Source organism: Ascaphus truei, chromosome 1, assembly GCF_040206685.1.
Source record: "Ascaphus truei isolate aAscTru1 chromosome 1, aAscTru1.hap1, whole genome shotgun sequence".
Taxonomy (NCBI): Eukaryota; Metazoa; Chordata; class Amphibia; order Anura; family Ascaphidae; genus Ascaphus; species Ascaphus truei.
Window position 1 is genome coordinate 240,965,273 of NC_134483.1, and position 19,395 is coordinate 240,984,667.

Below are 19,395 nucleotides of genomic sequence, written 5' to 3' on the forward strand. Positions count from 1 at the left end.
TGAGTGGGGGGGGGGTGAGTGGGGAGGGGGGGGAGGGAGAGGTGGTGAGTGGGGGCAAATGTAGTAGGGGGGCAGGAAGAAGGGGGGGGAGGGGAGGGGGGGGGAGGGTTCAGGGGTAGGCGGGGGAGGGGACAGTTCATAAACAGATCCCGCTTAATGTTCACACAGCCCCTATACTGCTTGTCGGGCGAACATTATGTGTACATTGACAGTTCGGTTAGGTGTATACAAGGTTAAGATGAACCTGTGATCTCTTGGGCTCTCTTGGGGCGGTGAGGTTCGGGTGTGTCTCCTCCGGGGAGTGCTCCTTGGGGGGAAAAGAAGGGAGAGGGGGGGAGGGAGGGGGGGGGGACTGGGGGAGGAGGGGGGGGGAAGGGGTGTGGGACGTGGGGAGAAGGTGGGATGGGTGGGGGAAATCAGGGGTGGAAGGGGGAGAGAACAGTTCGAACATATTTCCTGCATGATGTTCATTACAAACATTATATCTCGTATCAGGTGGACAGTGTGTATACAGATCCAGAATGTTTGGGTATATGCAATATTGAGCTGAAACAGCTTGCTCTTGAGCTCCTTTGGAGCGGTGAGATTCAAGTGTGTCTCAACAGGGGGGTGATCCGTGGATGGGGAAGGAGGGGGAGGGAGGGGGGAGGATTGGTTGTAGGGGTAGGGGGGTGGACTGGGGAGCGGGAATGGGAAGGGGGGGAGGGGGAACTGGGGGGGGAGGCAGGGAGGGGGGGGGGAATGGGGGGGCTGGGGGAGGGGGGGTGGGTAAGGGGGGGCCGGAGAAGGGGGGGATGGGGGGGTAGGGGGTGGGGGAGGTGAAGAGGCTTTTCGCGTACATATTCTGCAACAGATACATTTCATGCAATATCAAGCAAACAGAGCGTATGCAGTGCTAGTCTAGATAGACATATACATATACCTATACATTTCGGAGAGAAAACTGTCATCTCTTGGGGTCCTGCGGAGCAGGAAAGTTCAAGGGTGGCTTAACAAGGGAGTGTTCCGTGTCTGTGTAGGTGGGGCAGATTTTGTAGAGGGGGGGTAGGTACTTGAAGGGAGGGGGGGAGGAAGGGAGTGAGAAAGGGGGTAGGGGAGGAAAAGGGGAGTGGAGGTGAAGAGGGAGGAGTAGAGGGGGAGGTGGGGTGAGGGGGGGATGGGGGGGAGGGGTGGGAGGGAGGGGGGAGTTTGGGGTGGGGGGGGCTAGGGGTGGGGAGGTAGGGTAAGGGCCTCGTCTAATTAAACTAGCTATAGGGGCTGTGGGAGGGGGGAGGGAGTGAGAAGGGGGGTAGGGAAGGGATGGGGGGGCGGCAGGGGAGGAGGGGCGAGGAGGGCGGGGGGGAGTGGAGGCAAGGAGGGAAGAGTAGAGAGGAGTAGAGGGGAGAAGGGGGGGGGTATGGGCCACATCTAGTTTAATGTGCTGTGGGGGCAAGTCTCTCAAAGATGGGTGCATTGAGGTGCATCAGCTGTACCAACCCGGTCTTCCAATGATCGTCTGCTGGGTATCTGTCCAGGTTTGTGCGGGGGGAGAGTGCTGGGGGGACCGGAACCGGGAACCAGGAACCAAGCATGGGCGGAGAAGGGACGTCCAGAGGGTAGCCGTTGGGTGGAGCCTGGTGGTCCTCGCGGGCAGCCGTAATCCTGCTCTGGTGATGCCGTCGTCGCAGGCGGGAACCTGTTGCGCCTTCTGATGACGTCAGCCAGTGCTCGTCTTTCAAGGCGTTTATTTCATGGCCCAGGCGTATGATTTCATCGTCTGCCTCAGATTGGTGGTGTAAGGCGTCATCTAGCCTGGTCTCCAGTGTGGTAGCTCACTCCTGCAGACCATGGATGTCCTGCCTGATTTCAGCCACCCCCTCTTTAATGTTGGCTTGTAGGGAACGCTGGAGCTTGGTGAGCAACCACTCCAGATATTCCTTTGTAATGCCTCCGTCCACGGGTAGGTTGGTCTCCGCGGGGCTTGATGGATCCTGGGGGACCTGTTTGCCTCGCTGGCCTGGGGTCTGGGCGCCATCTTGCTTCTTACCTCCCGCCTCAGCGGGCCGCTTTGCAGGTGTGAAGAAGCTACCCACTCCCTGGGTTGGGTTTTTTTTCCCCTTAGTTGTCATCCTGGTAGGTTTAGGGACTTATTTGTGAGTTTTGAGACGTTTTTGGTCGGGTTAAAACTCCTGCAAATTAAAGTTTAGTCGGAAGGGTCTCTGGAGCTCTTCCTTCTCCCGACCGTCCTGTGTGACGTCATCGACACGCCCCCCGTCACAGGCCATTTTTAAGGCCTTGACACCTCATTTTACATAAAGAATCCGACGTGACAACATCGTGTTGTGGATTTACCATGGGGCTTTGGGGATTAACAGATGAAGATAGATAATTAAAGAAAAGATAGAAATAATTACAGATGAAGTAAGAAGAAGGTGATAGAAGATGAAAGATAGATGAATTTTGTTACCTGTTCCTGATCTTCGAGGTGGATGGTGTTGGATTGAGTTTGATGACGTCGCGGTATGGAAGAGATCCTCAGTGCCTTATCCGGGAGCCAGTGGTTGAGCATGCTGGACCTGCGGTCCGGGTACTATCAGGTCCCCATGAGCCCCAAAGACCAGGAGAAGACAGCGTTTGTCTGCCACCTTGGGTTTTATCAGTTCACCTGGATGCCTCAAGGCATCTTTGGGGCACCCACCGCCTTCCAGAGTCTGATGGAGAAGATCATCGGAGATATGAATCCTCGGGAGTGTCTTGTCTACCTAGACAATATCATCGTCTTCGGATGGACACTAGAAGAGCATGAAGGACGCCTTCCGAAGGTCCTGGATAGACAAGGGAAAGAAAGTCTGAATTTGTCCCTGAGACTAGTCTGCAGTTCAGGGACATTTGTGTGAGACACTACGGCTGGAGCTCACACCACGTTGAGGACCAGGACCTTAGGTGAGAGGGGGAATTGCTGTTGGAGGCCCCACTACATGGGACCTGCTTCAGCACACGTCTGCAAGCTGCACCTGGGTACTAGAGTACCCAGGAAGGCACCCAACGTGCACCATCAGGCCAAGGGAGGGTAACGCTGCCCTGGGACATATCTGTGGAAGGTAGTGTTGTTGGACACCGGTATACAGGTGCACAAGCACCTCAGGGGTTTTTGGGGCTAGCTACCCCAGGGTGTGTGCGTGTTATTGTTGCATTTCACTGTGTATAGTAAAGATCATATATATATATAGGAGTGGGAGTCTGTGGAGTGGGACCCCTACCCCTTTGCAGTATAGGAGGCCCTGGCTATCTGTATTTTGGTCCTTTATACCTATGCTTCAATGGTGATGTATCTGCAGCTTTAATTTTGGGCTCACGCAGCCTCCATTTTAGCATCTATTGATTCAACTATGGTTATGTTCTATTTTCTATGCACAAATCTGCAGTTTGTGTAATAGTATAGATGTACGCTTGATATAGAGCTGCCTTTGTATATGGTATATATTCTGACCTTTTTTATGTGCCTTTGCCTCATGGAAGACATGTATTGGTAGATGTGAGTCCCCCTCCTCTTTTAATCTTTCTCCCCTTGTTCTTAACTCACAATAATACATTTTGTATTGTTATCACTCTTTTGGCATGCCCGTGTGCTTTTTCAGAAGGATACTTTCTTGTTGCAATATATATATATATATATATATATATATATATATATATATATATATATATGCAAATACAACTGTATGCTCATCTGCATGTCTTAGGCAGGTCTGCAACCCCGCCTTTCCCCATTATCACCCAGCATACAGCACTTCCACTGCAGCAAGGGATTCTGGGAAATGACATATATATATATATATATATATATATATATTGCGTGGTATTATATTGTTATTATGGAGTGTATTGTGTCCCATGATAAGTCATCCCGCCCACGATGGGTTCCCTCATATGTGGAGGCGTTGCATGGAGACAGAGAGAAGTCACCCTAGGCTCCCAGAAGCAGAGGCTCAGGCCTCCAGTGAGCATACAGGTACAGCAGCACGCATAGTCGCCCATGGTTTTCCTTTAGGCATAGGGAAAGGGGGTCACATCAGTACAGGAGAATGAAAAGTCTCTGAGTGTTATAGAGCCTCCACCCCCCTTATTTGTTCTTCTAAAACTCAATTACTTAAATGAATGAAAATATATATCAATTAATAGACCTGAAATTTTTTTTTTCTTTTTTTTTTAACTATGACTACTTCTTTTTGATGTCCAGAAAATGATAGTTGCCCTGCACTCCCGTTATTTCTTTTGAAGTAGGAAGATTTTCAAAGGTATTTCTCAAAGTGCTGAGTATCTGTATGACGGGATCGCCCACGAACCATCACTATATGAAATGTTTTATCCAGAAATAGATATACGCACTCAGTTAAGGGAAAAGGGTATCTTTTAGACCATTTATTGAATATCCAAAAGATCGACAGAGCAAATATTTGGGGGGGATAACACCCCGAAATGTTGTACTCTGTTGATCTTTGCATATTGAATAAATGGTCTAAATACCCCATTTTCAGTTAACCAAGTGTGTATATCTATTTGATGCAGGAAATCTTTATTGCTTTAATTCTATAGTATTTATGGATATGTAGAAATATATGACGGCAGATACAGTTGTTATCTTTAAAAAAAAGTTGGACATCTTTTTTGAAAGCAAAGGTATACAGGGATATACCAAATAAGTTAACATGGGGATGATGTTGACCTAGGGAGAAATCTAATTGCCATTATTGGAGTCTGGAAGGAATTTAATTTTCCCCCTTATGAGACCTCATTGGATAATGTTTCAACAGGGTTTTTTTTTCTGCCTTCCTCTGGCAATATATTGTAAATACAAATCTAACATAAATATCTCTTGTCTATGGACATAGAGTATATTAAACTTAGAGTTCAGCCTACATCTTTTTTCGACCTCATCTACTATGTAACTATACAGCTGCGGCCGTCTTTATCCTAATGCGGCCGTATCGGCGCAACTCTGATAACCGCGGGCAGATGCAGTATTTTTTTTTTCCGGAATATGTTCCAGTATTTTAGCGCTTGTAATATTAGCATTTTATTAGCGCTGTCTGCAATACTGCAATACCGTCTAAAAACTCAGGGGGGCGTTCGCGAGCTGTTGTCTTCAAAGTCTAATACTTTAGCAGTTTAACCTACAGTACGTCAGTACACAGTCTGCGTGTGAGCGCACAGTAATTGTAAATTTGCATATTTATACATGCATGTGCAGTGCTGTATGTCTCATTTGAACATTGTTGAAACGCATAGGTGTGTACAGTATCACATTTCAGCACATACAGCGCTCTCCCCTCGCTCGCCCCTGCACACACACATTCCTTTGTATGTGTGTCTTTCTGGTTTCAATCACATTCCTGCTTGATAGCTGATGATTACTGCGCATGCATCTATAACTTCACCACTGCTTGCTTGCGAAGTTCAAGAGTGAGTGACCAAAAAAATATTTTTTTTTTTCTCGTCATTTTTTATTTTTATTTTCTCCACAAGCCTGCCTAAACCATCTTGATATTACGATATTCAATCTGTGCGGTAGCTTTTGACTGCGACACTGTGCGTTTGACTGCACATGGTTGACTTGTGTGGTTTTTATGTATTTGGGGGTGTGGGGATCAAATTATTATGATGACCTGCCTGTTGAAAATATGTCATGTCTTTGAACTACAATACAGCTAATCCTTCATGCAGCTTTAGCCCCCTCCCCCCGCAGACACACACAGGGCTCTCTCAAGGAATAAAACCTCTTATCGACACCTCTCAAGAACCATTCCATTTCAAAAGCTTGTCATTGTGCTTTTCAACCTCTCTCACACTATTCGTTAATTTTCTTATTGTTGGCTTTCCTTATGTTAATCTGATTATGTAACCAATTATTAAAAAGGTAACCAATTATTAAATCTGTATGTCTTCTTGAAGAATCCCCCCCCACACACATTCACAGTGAATTTAAAGTTCAAAGAAATAAAATCTTAATGTAATTAAATATGTATTTTATTTTATCAGGAAAGAAAAATACAAATAATCATTGAGAGAGGGGGGGATTGAAAATTGAGGGCCGGTGGGTAATCATGAATAATGCACATTGATAATAATAAAAACAGTAATACAAATTTTCCGTCTTTATCTTCTTCCTCATTCTGTGTAGTTCATTGAGAGAGGGGAGGTTTTGTGTAAATCATGACTGCAGTTTAGATACACTTAACTGTACACACAGTTCACAAACTTTACACATGATACCCCCCCTCTCCCACTGTCCATACTTTTTTTTCTGAAAAGACAAGAAAAGAAAAAATTAGTGCAGTTATGTGGATACTGTATTATGGCATTGTGTACTGTATAGCTACTCCATATTGGACTACAGTATGCAGATAGTATTTTAAAACTAGTCTATACTGGAACTACTGTATACTGTAACTACTGATAAATACTTTGTAACCAGGTGGCTAGTGCTGCTCTCTCAGGAAAGAAAAAATCTGTGCCATACTTACCTGTATCATTCTGTACTTACAGTACCATACGACAGTACAGTACTATACCATACTACCTTCCTGATGCTTGCCCATTACGCGTGATCACCATGGGCAACACAGTCTCAATATGGTCATTATATTTATTGCATCGTTCCACGGTGAGTACATCGTTCCAAAAACTCATTATGCCTTGCGCCAACTCATCCTTTTTGGAGGGTTTCACGACTTTTCGGATATGGTCCTTCAGCTGATGCCAGACCATTTCGATAGGATTGAAGTCTGGCGATCTGTCATTGGAGGGGAAAAAAAGGACAATTAGTTTAAGAGATACAGTACACAGTAAAAACAGTGGGAAAAAATGAGACACGGTTACCACACTTACTCCTACTGTATACTGCAACTACTGTTAAATACTTTGTAACCAGGTGGCTAGTGCTGCTCTCTCAGGAAAGAAAAAAATCTGTGCCATACTTACCTGTATCATACTGTACTTACAGTACCATACGACAGTACAGTACTATACCATACTACCTTCCTGATGCTTGCCCATTACGCGCGATCACAATGGGCAACACAGTCTCAATATGGTCATTATATTTATTGCATCGTTCCACGGTGAATACATCGTTCCAAAAACTCATTATGCCTTGCGCCAACTCATACTTTTTGGAGGGTTTCACGACTATTCGGATATGGTCCTTCAGCTGATGCCAGACCATTTCGATAGGATTGAAGTCTGGCGATCTGTCATTGGAGGGGGAAAAAAAGGACAATTAGTTTAAGAGATACAGTACACAGTAAAAACAGTGGTAAAAAATGAGACACGGTTACCACACTTACTCCGCTGGCGTCTTCACCCAGTTGATACCGCGCTCAAGAATATGCGCTGTTGACGCGGTGTGCTTTGGATCGTTGTCCTGGTAGAAACGGTGACCATCTGGGAACTCATGTGTGATGTATTCCACAATCTCAGGCACAATTTGCTCTTGGAAAAAAGCTTTATTCATGATTCCTAAAACAAGAAAAGAAAAGTGCTCAAAAAACTGCACACTAGTACAGTACAGTGCATAAGGCAAAAGCGTGTGACTTATTTTAACTTCAAAGATGACAATGCATCCTGGTCCACGTCTAGAGATGGCACCCCACACATGCATCTTTACTGGGTGTTTTGGACGTGGCTTCATAGATATGCGACCTTTTTTGTGGAATGCAAAGGTGGCAAATCTCTCTAGCGATACAGTAGACTCATCAGTGAAAATGCAATCCTGGAAAGTTTCTCCACTGTCGATCCATGCCTGGGCCTGGACCACTCTGTTGATCTTGTTAACGTCCCTTATCATAGGGTACGCTCTGTAATGGCAAGGAATAATTTTATAGGTACAGTACAGTTTCTTAAACAACACTTTAACCGCCTGTACTGTCCAGTACTAACCTCACAGTCCATATTTCCATCCAATTCTGCGTCTCGTCTTCTTTATGCTGGTCTCGGATACAGTGAGATTGTGATTTTGCAGCAGAGTGTATTTGACCCTTAAGGCACTCTTCTCATCATTCTCTTCACTTATTTTGTCGACCAGAAGAGTTGTCTCCCAACAGTGTACAGAAAAACAACAATCCGGTAAGTTACAGTGCTATAGGCCACAAGTACAGCACATCATTTACAGTAAACAATTATAGATGCAGCAATGTAAACAATAATAGATAGATATACTATATTATATAGTAATTTAAATAAACAGAAATAACGATAATGTTAGATAGATCTATACTATATAGTTATATTAATATGCATCAATATAAACAATAATTGATATACTGTATTATATACTGTAGTTATATAAATATACCGAAATAACTATAAAATTAGATAGATCTATACTATATAGTTATATTAATATGCAGCAATATAAACAATAATAGGCATAAACACAAAGCGATATTATCCATCGAAATCCCTCCATTTGCCGTTTTCCGCATGAGATGACAAAGTTTTCTTTTCTGAGGAAAAACAAAAGTACAAGTTTTACTGTAATGGTTTGTCAGTCCTCTAAATAAGTTCCAACAGTCAGTCCCACCAATAATTTTCTCGGGGGGCGTCTCCTGTTCACATGCACATGTGCCTACTGTAGATGTGATGACACGCATATGTGTTTCAAGAAGGTTCCAATGCGCATGCGCCTAGCTTTCCACCATTGTGCAGTATCTACTGTAGAAGCTGCTCAGCCAATGATATTGCTTACTGGAGAATCGCATGACTGTGCATTGATATTGATATTTCAAAAACAGAATAAAATACGGCAACATTACTCACCATAGACTTTGCCAATCAGCTGGCGCCGAGCCACTGCCAGTCCCGTATTCTTGATTATACACGTAGTTGACAGGTGCCAGTGGATGAGGCTGGAAATCGCTTTGGTACATGCAAGCTTGCTGGAATCTGTACGCGAAATCCGGCTCAGGCTGCAGGTATCCGGGCGGGGACAGACAGCAAGGGTTGCCGGTCACCAGGTTTTCAGGGACCGTTATTGGATGCTGGCGCTGTCGCTGGCGCATTGCTTTCCAGCGACTAACGTTTCTTAGTTGGTTTTAACATGACCTTTCGCCTTTTGAAGTCTCCATGATCAAAGATATGGGAAAAATCTTGTGATACACACCAATACCCTCCAATAACACCGGGATCAATACGAAAGAAACACGGATCGATACATAACTTTTTCCTTATTGCACGCTTCCACACATAAGCATCTGGTGAAAATTTGTAAAAGTCATAGTTTTCGATAAAATACTGATAAATTTGACCAACTGTTGCCATCTTATCATCTGTTGCATTAATCGCGGCCCATATTAAATAAGCGTACGCTCTGTCGGGTTTTTGGAACACGGACTGCAGTGGTGCACTCATGTCGGGACTCTCAGGACAATAAAACACCAGACACTGTGCATGTATTTTTTAATATGAAAAGCCTAAATTGATACATTATTGTAACTTCTTCAGTACCAAGGCCAATTTACAATGGACCACTGTGGTATTTTTTTTAAACACCTGCAAGTCGACACATTACTGAAGCGCATGCGCATTACAATTCATGAATATCTGCCACCTGGCGGATACGCGAAGAATTTCAACCAATTAAATCCGAACCATTATCAATAAACTCATCAATAAACACATAAATCGCGGGTGACACCGGCATGAATGCAACATGAATGCGGTATGAATGCAGCATGAACGTGGTGAAGTGCGGTGAAGTGCGTGGCATTCGGAAAAAATCCCCGAAAAAATTCGGAGATGTTGGAAAATAAAAGGGGCCGCAGCTGTACATATATTGTAAGAGAGTTAATAGTTTTTCTTACCCTTCAATATATATATATATATATATCTTATTTGAATCTATTAAATATATGTATGATACATGTATTTCTCCAGGAAACTCAGAAGAGACTCGCTCTGTAGATCTCGGTGTACGCACTGAAAACAAGGATAAAGGATTATACACAGAGAGCTTTCATTCAGCTTCATGGATTTTCAGAGGTGATGACTGCAGCCCAGATAATAGCCCAAGATGCTTGAGTAAAAGACCTAAATCAGTAGCAAGTAAGTAGTTAGAAGGTATGATAACACAGTAATAATAGCAGTTGTGGATGGAACACAGCCAAATCTTCTCAGAACCGCTGCCTATTGGTGATATTCATGTAAAGATTATGCACAGGATACACTATTGTGATGTACTTCAGTGACCCTGCCACTTGCGGTGTTTCTTTTCTCTCAACAAGTTTTTATATTACCTGTCAGGGGAGACCAGGACTCCCGTGGATACCAGGGATCAATATCGCCAGACAGAACACGAGAGTTTATAAAATTAATTTATTGGAAAAACTATAACATTAACATTATTTATATTATCTGATTATTGATTACCACGTGTATTACTACTGTGAAGCGCTATGTACATTAATGGCGCTATATAAATAAAGACATACAATACAATATAAAAACAGCTGAAATTTACTTGGGAGGCTAAAGTCTGTGATTGTGTGGTCAGAAACTGCTCTACCCTCTGCTGCGTAGAAATTTCCTCCTCCAGGTATTCCTTGCCTATCCGCGACCAATCAAACCACCTTCTTTTTCTCCTCGTTCTTTTCTGGAACCTATGCCTTGGATGAGTGCTTAAATGAATCCTCGCCCTATTAAAATCACAGTGATAGGCAAGGCCAAAGTTATCTACTGTATACTACACTACTGCTTTAATACAGTTATCTTTCTCTGAGTTGCAATAGTACATATAAATACAAAGTATATTTATTCCCTGCCAAACAGTTCGTGAACGGACAGTGAGAATCGCAAAAGGTACGGGAGACTACCCTTGGGGATTCCGGATTCAGTTTTCAAAACCTATCCTTGTTACTGAAGTAGATACAAGTAAGTTATTTAATTATATACTAATAATTTGTGCATTTGTGATATCATGTTATATGACGTATCCACTGTAGACGTATTTGACTTTTAAATGCAGCTTCTATCTTTAGTATTGAGGTTAAATGTAGATTGCAATCTCATCCAAGATCCACTTTGAGTAAAGACACAAATTACTGTATTATCCCAAGTTGTTGTTTTGGTTTTTTGCAAAAATATAAAATTAAAATGAAACAGGAAGCAAGTTTGCTGGTTGCTATTTCCTTTCACAGAATCCTCTGCTTGCTTCATTGTCACTGTTTAACTCAAATGAGTACTATTGCATCCTCAGACTCAAATTTCGTCTTATTGTATTCTATTCGACCATGTTCTATCTCAGATTCTCAGTTGGATTTCCCTCATTAGGGAGGTGAACAAACTATAGGGACAGGCATGCAGGGATGAAGTGGTCAAATTCATTTTCTCCACTGTAAATTAATGTTGTCAAAATAAAGTAATTCTATTCTGAAAGATGTGATGGTAAGTGATGTTCATAGACATCCAATCCATAGTTTTCCCCACAGTCATTTTTATTTTACTACCATCAAAGTTGTTGTTAGATTTAGTTAGTAGACATATGGACTTTTGAGATCTCATGTTATTTATACTATCAATAAATATGATTCATGTACTTTTTAAATAAGTGGTTAAAACGAAATGTAACCCTTCTTTTTAGCCCTCAGATTTATGAATATTACTGAGGTGGGGGCCTGAGTCCTTATTGATACTAAATGGCCACTCACGGCCTACAGTCACACAGTGGGAGAATGCAGACAGTATACGGATGGTACCATGGGTTTACTTTACTCTTAATAACCTGGGCAACCGTGATCCTCGGCAGAGGATCACTTCACACAACATGCAATAATAATAGAGTTGCCAATAACGCTGCACAGGTATAAGCCAGTGTCAGTGATGCGTTAGCACCCAGTCCTGGGTATATTGGTTGTTTATGATGTGCCTGCACACACCTTGAGCGCTCCTTGTTTACCAACTGTTGCAGGCCTGTACTTCGAAAAATGTGCTTCGGTACCGCTCTGCATTGCAGCTGTTGAGGATCCTCTCCGACGGCGCTCGAACTCTCGCTCACGTCCAGACTGTAATTCTTTGCTACTGCTTCCACGTGCACACTCTGCAATCCTTGAACAAACCTGATAGCACTAGGACCAGGCATCTGACTTAACATGGCCACCCCCCTTTTAAAAGACTCCTTTCCCTCATAGTCCCTCCTCTTCAACAGCCATTATTATTGGCTGCTCTCATGTACATTACAGTCACATGTTGAGAGCACATTGGAGAGGAACCTGCCAGGGGGCAGTTTGAGTGTGTGGAGCTCATCACACAGGGGGTTACATAAATAAAATGTCATGTCAGTTTATTTAAAGCTTAAGGTTTATATAATAATGTTGTGTTTTGTTAAAACATATAATGCATTTCCAGGTATCTATGTATTTACTTTCTAATGCCATCTAATCTCTAATGGTAGATGGTGCAGCTGAAGAAGCTGGACTTCAGGTCGGTGATATAGTAATGGCTGTTAATGGAACTGATGTCACTAGTATTCCCCATTCTGAAGCTGCAAGTCTAGCAAGGCAAGGTAAGCCTGTACTGCTCTTTAATCATATACTTTACAGCACATTATACTAGGGTTGCCAGACATCCCGTTTATACGGGATTGTCCCTTCTTTCCGGGACAAAAGGACAAGTCAATGAACTGTCTGTCGGGATGCATAATTGTTCTGTACTTTAGTGCCTTGATGTGAAATGCCTGAAATTAAACTTACTGTAATTAAATCAGTTCTTAAAAAAACGTAATACATTACTACTTGAGTGTAATAATGACCTTTTCCAATAGATGTCCTCTTACTAAATTAAAAAAATAATAAATTTAGGTCACTGCATGGTCCTCTCAAAATACCATCACACCGACCCTTATAGGGGTTAGTTTTTCTCCTACTGCTACTTTTTAGTTCCCCTACGCATCTTTCCCTGCCCGGCCAAGAGCAGAGATGATAAAAACCAAAGAATATAGAGGTCAAGCGGGAGATACCATTCAGCTCAAAGCATTTGCAAATCATTCATCACTTATTATGGGCATCCTGTATTATAAAAACTGAAATGTGGCAGCACTACCTTATACCTTTATGTTAAACATATATGGAATATGGTGAGCTCTTTTCATATTTGCTAAGTCTGTTTTATATCTCATATAAACTAATCCCATAAAAACCTATCAGCCAAGAAAGTGTTAGTATACTTTTTATTATTGGAGAGTTTTGATTTTCGACTCGCCATGCAATACTTTTAAGAGTTTTAAGTACTGTAAGTAAAATCTATGTGCATATGAGCGTAAGTAGATTTATAGCCTCCTAAAAGTGTGCCCTTGTGTATCTGACTACTATTAAACTATCTAAACAACCGTCATGTATGGTACACCTATACCATACATATAGAATAGTTCATCACCATAGATCTAATTAGGGGTCGCCATACCTTGCACCCCTCTCTCTATCAGTAGGTATACATGATATATACATATCTGCCAGCTCACAGTTATATACCACTGCTTATATCAAACCTATTTGGCGTATGACCAATTGAGACCACTGGTCTTGTCACGCAACAGGACATCTCAATTTGGCAATATCTACCTCACTAGCAATGACTACTCTGTCTCGATGTATATACATCATGAGTAACAGAGCTACTGATAAACAATTTTGTGGGGTGTACAAATAGCCACTCCCTGACCCTCCTAATAAAAGATCTACTGGTGGTATTTATGTGAGGTGCTGGACTGTGGTTCCATGCACTGTTAAATACAAGGAAGGAAACCAATTTTTAATTAAAATCTAGAAAAACTAAAATTAATTAGACATTTGGTCTTAATAAAATGAAATTTTTTTAACAGCATTAGCTTTGGGCCTATATATTCTTTATGGTCTGTTGTGCACCACTATATTAGGGATTTCTGTAAGTGGCAAGTACACTCCAGGTACGAACCATTTTTTTCTGACATTTTGTCTATCTCCCTGGTAGCACACAACCTCCATACGACTCCTCTACTATAACAGTGATTGGTGCGAGGTACTCAAACCCTTTCTCTATAATTAAATACTGTTTACATTTCAAGAACTCCTGAAAAGCTGAGTTTGTTTTCATTGGGTGTAGTGATTCCGTGTGTTGTTGTTTTTCTGGAGATGCATGCAGACATACGTAAAGTAGTTATACATTATACAGTAGATGTGAAATTCTGTCAAACCAGTTTATAGTTTAACAGTTGCTTGTCAGGAACATGACAATATACAACAATGTCAAAGTCACCGAAATTTTACTCACACAGACTTGGAAAGCCTTATTAACCCTTTTTACCAATTAAATTAGCTCTATTGAGTAATGTTTCAAACGTCAGATAATGAATTCAGGAAACAGAATACATAAAAATGAAAAAACAGGGAAAAAAGAATACCCTCAACTAATCAAACACTGGGCATGATTTTTTTTTGTGTGCTAATTGTGTGAACATCTTTACCTCATCATATAAAACATATATTGTAAGTCTTTGATCTAGAGTCCTCTGACTGCTATAATACAATCTCATACCTCATACAGTACCTCTGCCTTGTACCTCTCCTAATCTCATGTTCTAACTGGTCTTTTACAACTGCAGAGATGCAGAATCAATTGAAAGGCCCCAAATAATGTAATGAAACATCATAGGGCCACTAACATACCACCATTTTGACATTTATCAAATGTCCATAAGGCCGGGAATATATTTAACGTTAGAAAACACAGTGTATAAACACTGCACATCAAAGGGTATTTTTTCTGCTTATTATAATTTTGGTGAAGTAGGTGCACTCACCACTCATTCCAGATCGAAATAATTAAATTATGCAAAAACAACTTTTAAAAGGAAACTTTTGTTTATCTCAGGTTTGTTTCAAATTTTCTGTTGCTTATGGGTCAAATTCTTCCACAAATCCATTGATCAACATTTCTTTCAATAGTAGTAACATACTGACACAGAAATTACATACAAATCATGAAAATATTTAAAATGTAAGGTTCATAAATTTACGTATGAGACATTTCCCAAACATTCCCAAATATATTTGTTTTCTTTTTACACCTTAGTAAGTAGTACTCAATGTCTTCTACGCACACAAAAAAATAAAGACTCCGGTGATCCTTCAGTTTTAATCTGCTGTATTAGTAGAATTCTTATAGTCTTCATTCCAGTCACATTTGGTCAACTTCTATGCTTGACAATATTCATTTTATTTACCATAATTGCAATCTAATTTATACTGTATGTGCATAATAAGAAAGCAACATTCCCAAAGTTGATGAAAATGAGAGACCGCACAAGCAAATTCAGCCACACCATGAATATCACACTTACTGAGCTGCCCCCAAACTGTTTAAATTTGAGAATTAGGATGACCTTTCCCAAAATAGGCATGACATAATTAAGAGAGTTGAGAAAGCCTCTTGGTAACTGCAGGTTTTACACTTAAAGAATCAAAGTAACATATATATTGTCAATTCTAAGAAATCATCTGACTTCCCTACGACATCTTCACTTGGGCTTAGAGAAGGGTAGTTTAAGAACTGGGTTTAATACTTTCTAATGGTCTAACTGAGCACTCTTCGTCATTTTAGTTGAGCCTTTACTACCTCCCAAGTTTTTTCTTCAGATGTACTCTGCCAGAACATTTAAAAAACAATCGAAATAATATGGGATGTCATCAATGGGGCGAGTATGAGAAGTTAAATGATTTGTTGTGTTTGTATTCACTCACAGCTGGTGAGCAGGATGTGTAAAGTAGCTTCCTCCATTTACTTGAGTCCAGAAGAGGAATATATTTACATTTATATTCATTTCTTTCATATGTTAACGTTACCTCAGGAGTAGAACAGTTGTGTTATACAAGTTAATATACTGTAGGACATCTTATTTGTTGGCATTGCTTAGTAATTGTGATAGTTGGTGTCTTAGTTGGGAGAAGTGTGATCCCAGAAATGTGGTCTACTGGTATATGTGGCAGCTTATCGTATTTAGCAGTCTGTTTAGTTTTTTCATCATAATGCGTTCTGGGGACATTTCTTGCACTATCACACAATAGTGCCCGTAAGTAATGTCAGTCTATGCACATTCACACAGTGAATACTACAGCTCTCCCCAATTGGAGATATACATTTTTTTAGCATTTTGCATCCCTTAATTTTCACATGCAGTACATAAATTGCTGGTAGAAATTGAGAAAAGCAATATTAATAATACATTCATTTTTTTCATCAGAGAAAGGTTGCAGCTACAGAACAGTACTGGCTGTGCTTACAAAACGTGTATCCCCCATGTATGGTTCAAAAATTGGAAACATACACCAATTCTTTACTTTCGACATTAATCATGGTAAGGCTGGAGATTTCATTGATTCATAACCTTGCACTCCAAACTCCTCTCCTCCAGGTATCCTCCTTTGGAGAGGTTTTAGGTTATACCCTTACCTTCCCCTGCTGATATACAGTAATATTGTAGTACATTAAAATATAATGTACAGTAGCAATCAATATTTGTATGCGCTAGACAGGTACTGTAGTTGCATACAGCAAAAATACATTGGTATTTTTGCCTATATACTGGAGGCTGCAGTGCAGGATGTTTTGTTTATTTTGTTTCTAAAAAATTATATATATTTTTATGAGCAAAAACACAGAAAAACAGGGAATTTTAAATAAACATAGTCACCATTATGACTTCTAAGATGTTGAATACATCAATGCTAAAGCTTTCAGCATTGCAAACTGCAGTGCTATCTAATTCATTGATGCAATTAAAGAAAAGAAAATATATGAACATTTTACATTTAATGTTACACACATACTATAATATGAGAAAAGATGTAACCTCACATTAGCTATTTCGCTATTATTCTTTTTACACATTGATTTCTCATTCACACTTCACCTCTTAAACTATACTCGTATAGATTGTTGAAGAGACTAGACATAATCACCGAAAAGCAATTTACGTGTAATGTTTCTCATTAAAGCATAATGAGAATAATAATTGCTGCGATTTCACTTACACACTCGGTTCTCTTCCTAACTAGTTCTCCAAGCCTGAAAGAGAAATTAACATTTGACCAATACATTGATTAACTGTAATAAACATGGTTTAACTGTACACACAGTATTTAAAAATGCAAATATTCATCATATTTAAAACAAAAATACATATTTGCAGACCATAATGCAAAGAGATGCAGAACATAATAATCTAATATTACGGTTTAGATCTCAAGCAGATACTACTGAATGACTAATGATGAGTATTTTTATCCTGGAAGACACATTTGATCAGTGTCTAGGATTTCAAACATTAAATAGAAGATTCATTTGATTTTTGGATGATATCGGGTCATTTATATTTTTAGAGAAACAAAGTACAGAGAATTCTGAAGCACCAAATGGTTATGCAAACTGAGATGAGTCACTCTGTTTGGTAACATAAAGAGTATGCTTTAAAAGAATCCTTGGCATTTTATGGATTATATAATATTATTTCCTGATCTCCACATGGCAGTGGGTACTGAATGGGTGTGCAGTAGAACAGAAACGCTTTTGCAGGAAATGGCATATAAGCCTTTTCTTCCACCAGCAAAACTTTTTCCTGTCTTACAGCGTAGCAGCAATACAGTAGTTTGTTTTGTCTTAAAGGATGGACTCACCGTAACTACAGCTAGTGTAATCGATCCAGGGGATTCCCAAGTCTTTCACCCCCTGAGGCTCCAGCACCATGTGTCCCTTGTGAGTGCCGCTGGAGGCACCCTGCTACTATTGCTAAACTCACTAAGGTGCCTGGAAATTATGTGTAGCCAGGTCCCCATTGGTTTCCTTTAACTCGCTGTGGCTGGTTGCACTGGTGCTCCGTTGCAGGGAGCGCTGTGGTGGGAGCTGTGGGCTGTCAGAGAGGCGACCGTGTTGCCGGAGTTCCTCGGTGGGACACTGGTAAAGGTGCCCCCATCTTGTGCATAGCCGCGCATGCGCGAGACCTGGCGCAGGTGCAGGTGCAGTACGGTCGCGAGCAGCGGCCTTCTGGAATATAGACTACACATAGGGACTACATGTCCCAGCAGCCCCAAGGGCTGATAGTCATGGGGGCAAGCGCAGCCAATAGCGTGGCCAGATTCCCTGGAGGGAAATAGATATATTTGGCACGTTAGGAGAACCATGCCAGTCGGGAGCAGGACAGGGAAGGGTGAGGATGTGTTCAGGGTGCCAGTGTCCCCTGAACTAGGCCAGAGACCCACTAGGTCCCAGCTAGGCCCCGATCCTCATCAGGTTGTGGCTGCGGCAGGGAAGGCCCATAGCTAGGAACACATCCACCAGTAGCTGTGTATAGTGTGGGTACAGCACGCCGGTGACAGATACCACGTGGTACACAAGGCCTGTGGTCTGGGACCCGACCACCGACGATATAATAGACTCTTAAAGGTGAGACCCTCCCACGGGAGTCCACCCCACACAGAGGCGGATGCCTTTGGTGGAACAGACTGATTGTTTGGTTATTTAGCGACACCCGAGTACAGGGGTGCTCGAGCAGGTATATCATCTAAGTGCACCAACGATACACTGGGTGGCGCTAATCCCTACACTCTGGGTGGGGATTGACATTGTGGGATGGACATTGGGGCACTGGTGCCACCGCACCACCAAGTACTTTGGGGATACTATATATATATATATATATATATATATATATATATATATATATATATATATATGCTGTATTGTGTAATCAGTTATTATAAGTACGTGTTCAGTAAATACTGTTATATCATAACTTGGTGTGTATTTACTGGTTGTACTGTCTTGGGAGCGGCTATCCCACTGCATGAGGATCCTTCCCAGGTGGAGGCCTGTTTGTGTAAGTTTACAAGTCCACCCCAGGCTCCCTTCAGCAGAGGATCAGCAGAGGATCAGGCCTCCTGTAAGCCACCCAGGTAAAGCACTATGGTAGTTTCCCTATAAATGGGGGAATGAGGCCTACACATGTATCATACAGGCTGGAGAGAGGATGCACTGACCTCAAGGGTGGGCCACGTCATCTGTGTACCAAGAGTGCACATGCAAATCTGAGCTTCTGAGTGCCGTGTGTCTATTATGTCATCATAAGTGGTCCCAGCCTGTAAATATTTAAAGGGATAATACTTGTTGTGCCCAGATTCAGCGAGACAGTCCTCTAAGGTGGTATATGTCTCAGGAAGTTGTAAAAGGTCCCAAGGAACTGGATTTTTTGGGAGTCAGTCTAAGCTATAGCAGGATGAGTGAAACAGCATCAGGCAAAGCGTCTCTGTCCAAATCTTCTATAAAGAGTGCCGTGAAAAATGTTACCTACTGCTATACTGCTGGGCATCAACCAGGAGGCATCACAGATAGCAATAG

At 41.6% G+C, this 19,395-nt stretch overlaps 1 protein-coding gene across 5 annotated transcripts in view; it reads left to right on the forward strand.

Moving 5' to 3' along the window:
* LOC142495989 (uncharacterized) overlaps positions 1-19,395 on the forward strand; it is a 209,327-nt gene that overhangs the window by 106,615 nt on the left and 83,317 nt on the right. For 4 of the 5 annotated variants that reach the window (XR_012801884.1, XM_075602188.1, XM_075602205.1 and 1 more), the window contains 4 exons: positions 9,913-10,080; positions 10,804-10,905; positions 12,425-12,535; positions 16,247-16,360. Coding sequence is in view for 4 of the 5 variants with exons in the window: in XM_075602188.1 (XP_075458303.1) it covers positions 9,913-10,080; positions 10,804-10,905; positions 12,425-12,535; positions 16,247-16,360 (495 nt within the window). In the remaining variant the exon portion in view is untranslated. The remainder of the gene's footprint in view (positions 1-9,912; positions 10,081-10,803; positions 10,906-12,424; positions 12,536-16,246; positions 16,361-19,395) is intronic. The other variant, XM_075602213.1, reaches the window with a different exon arrangement.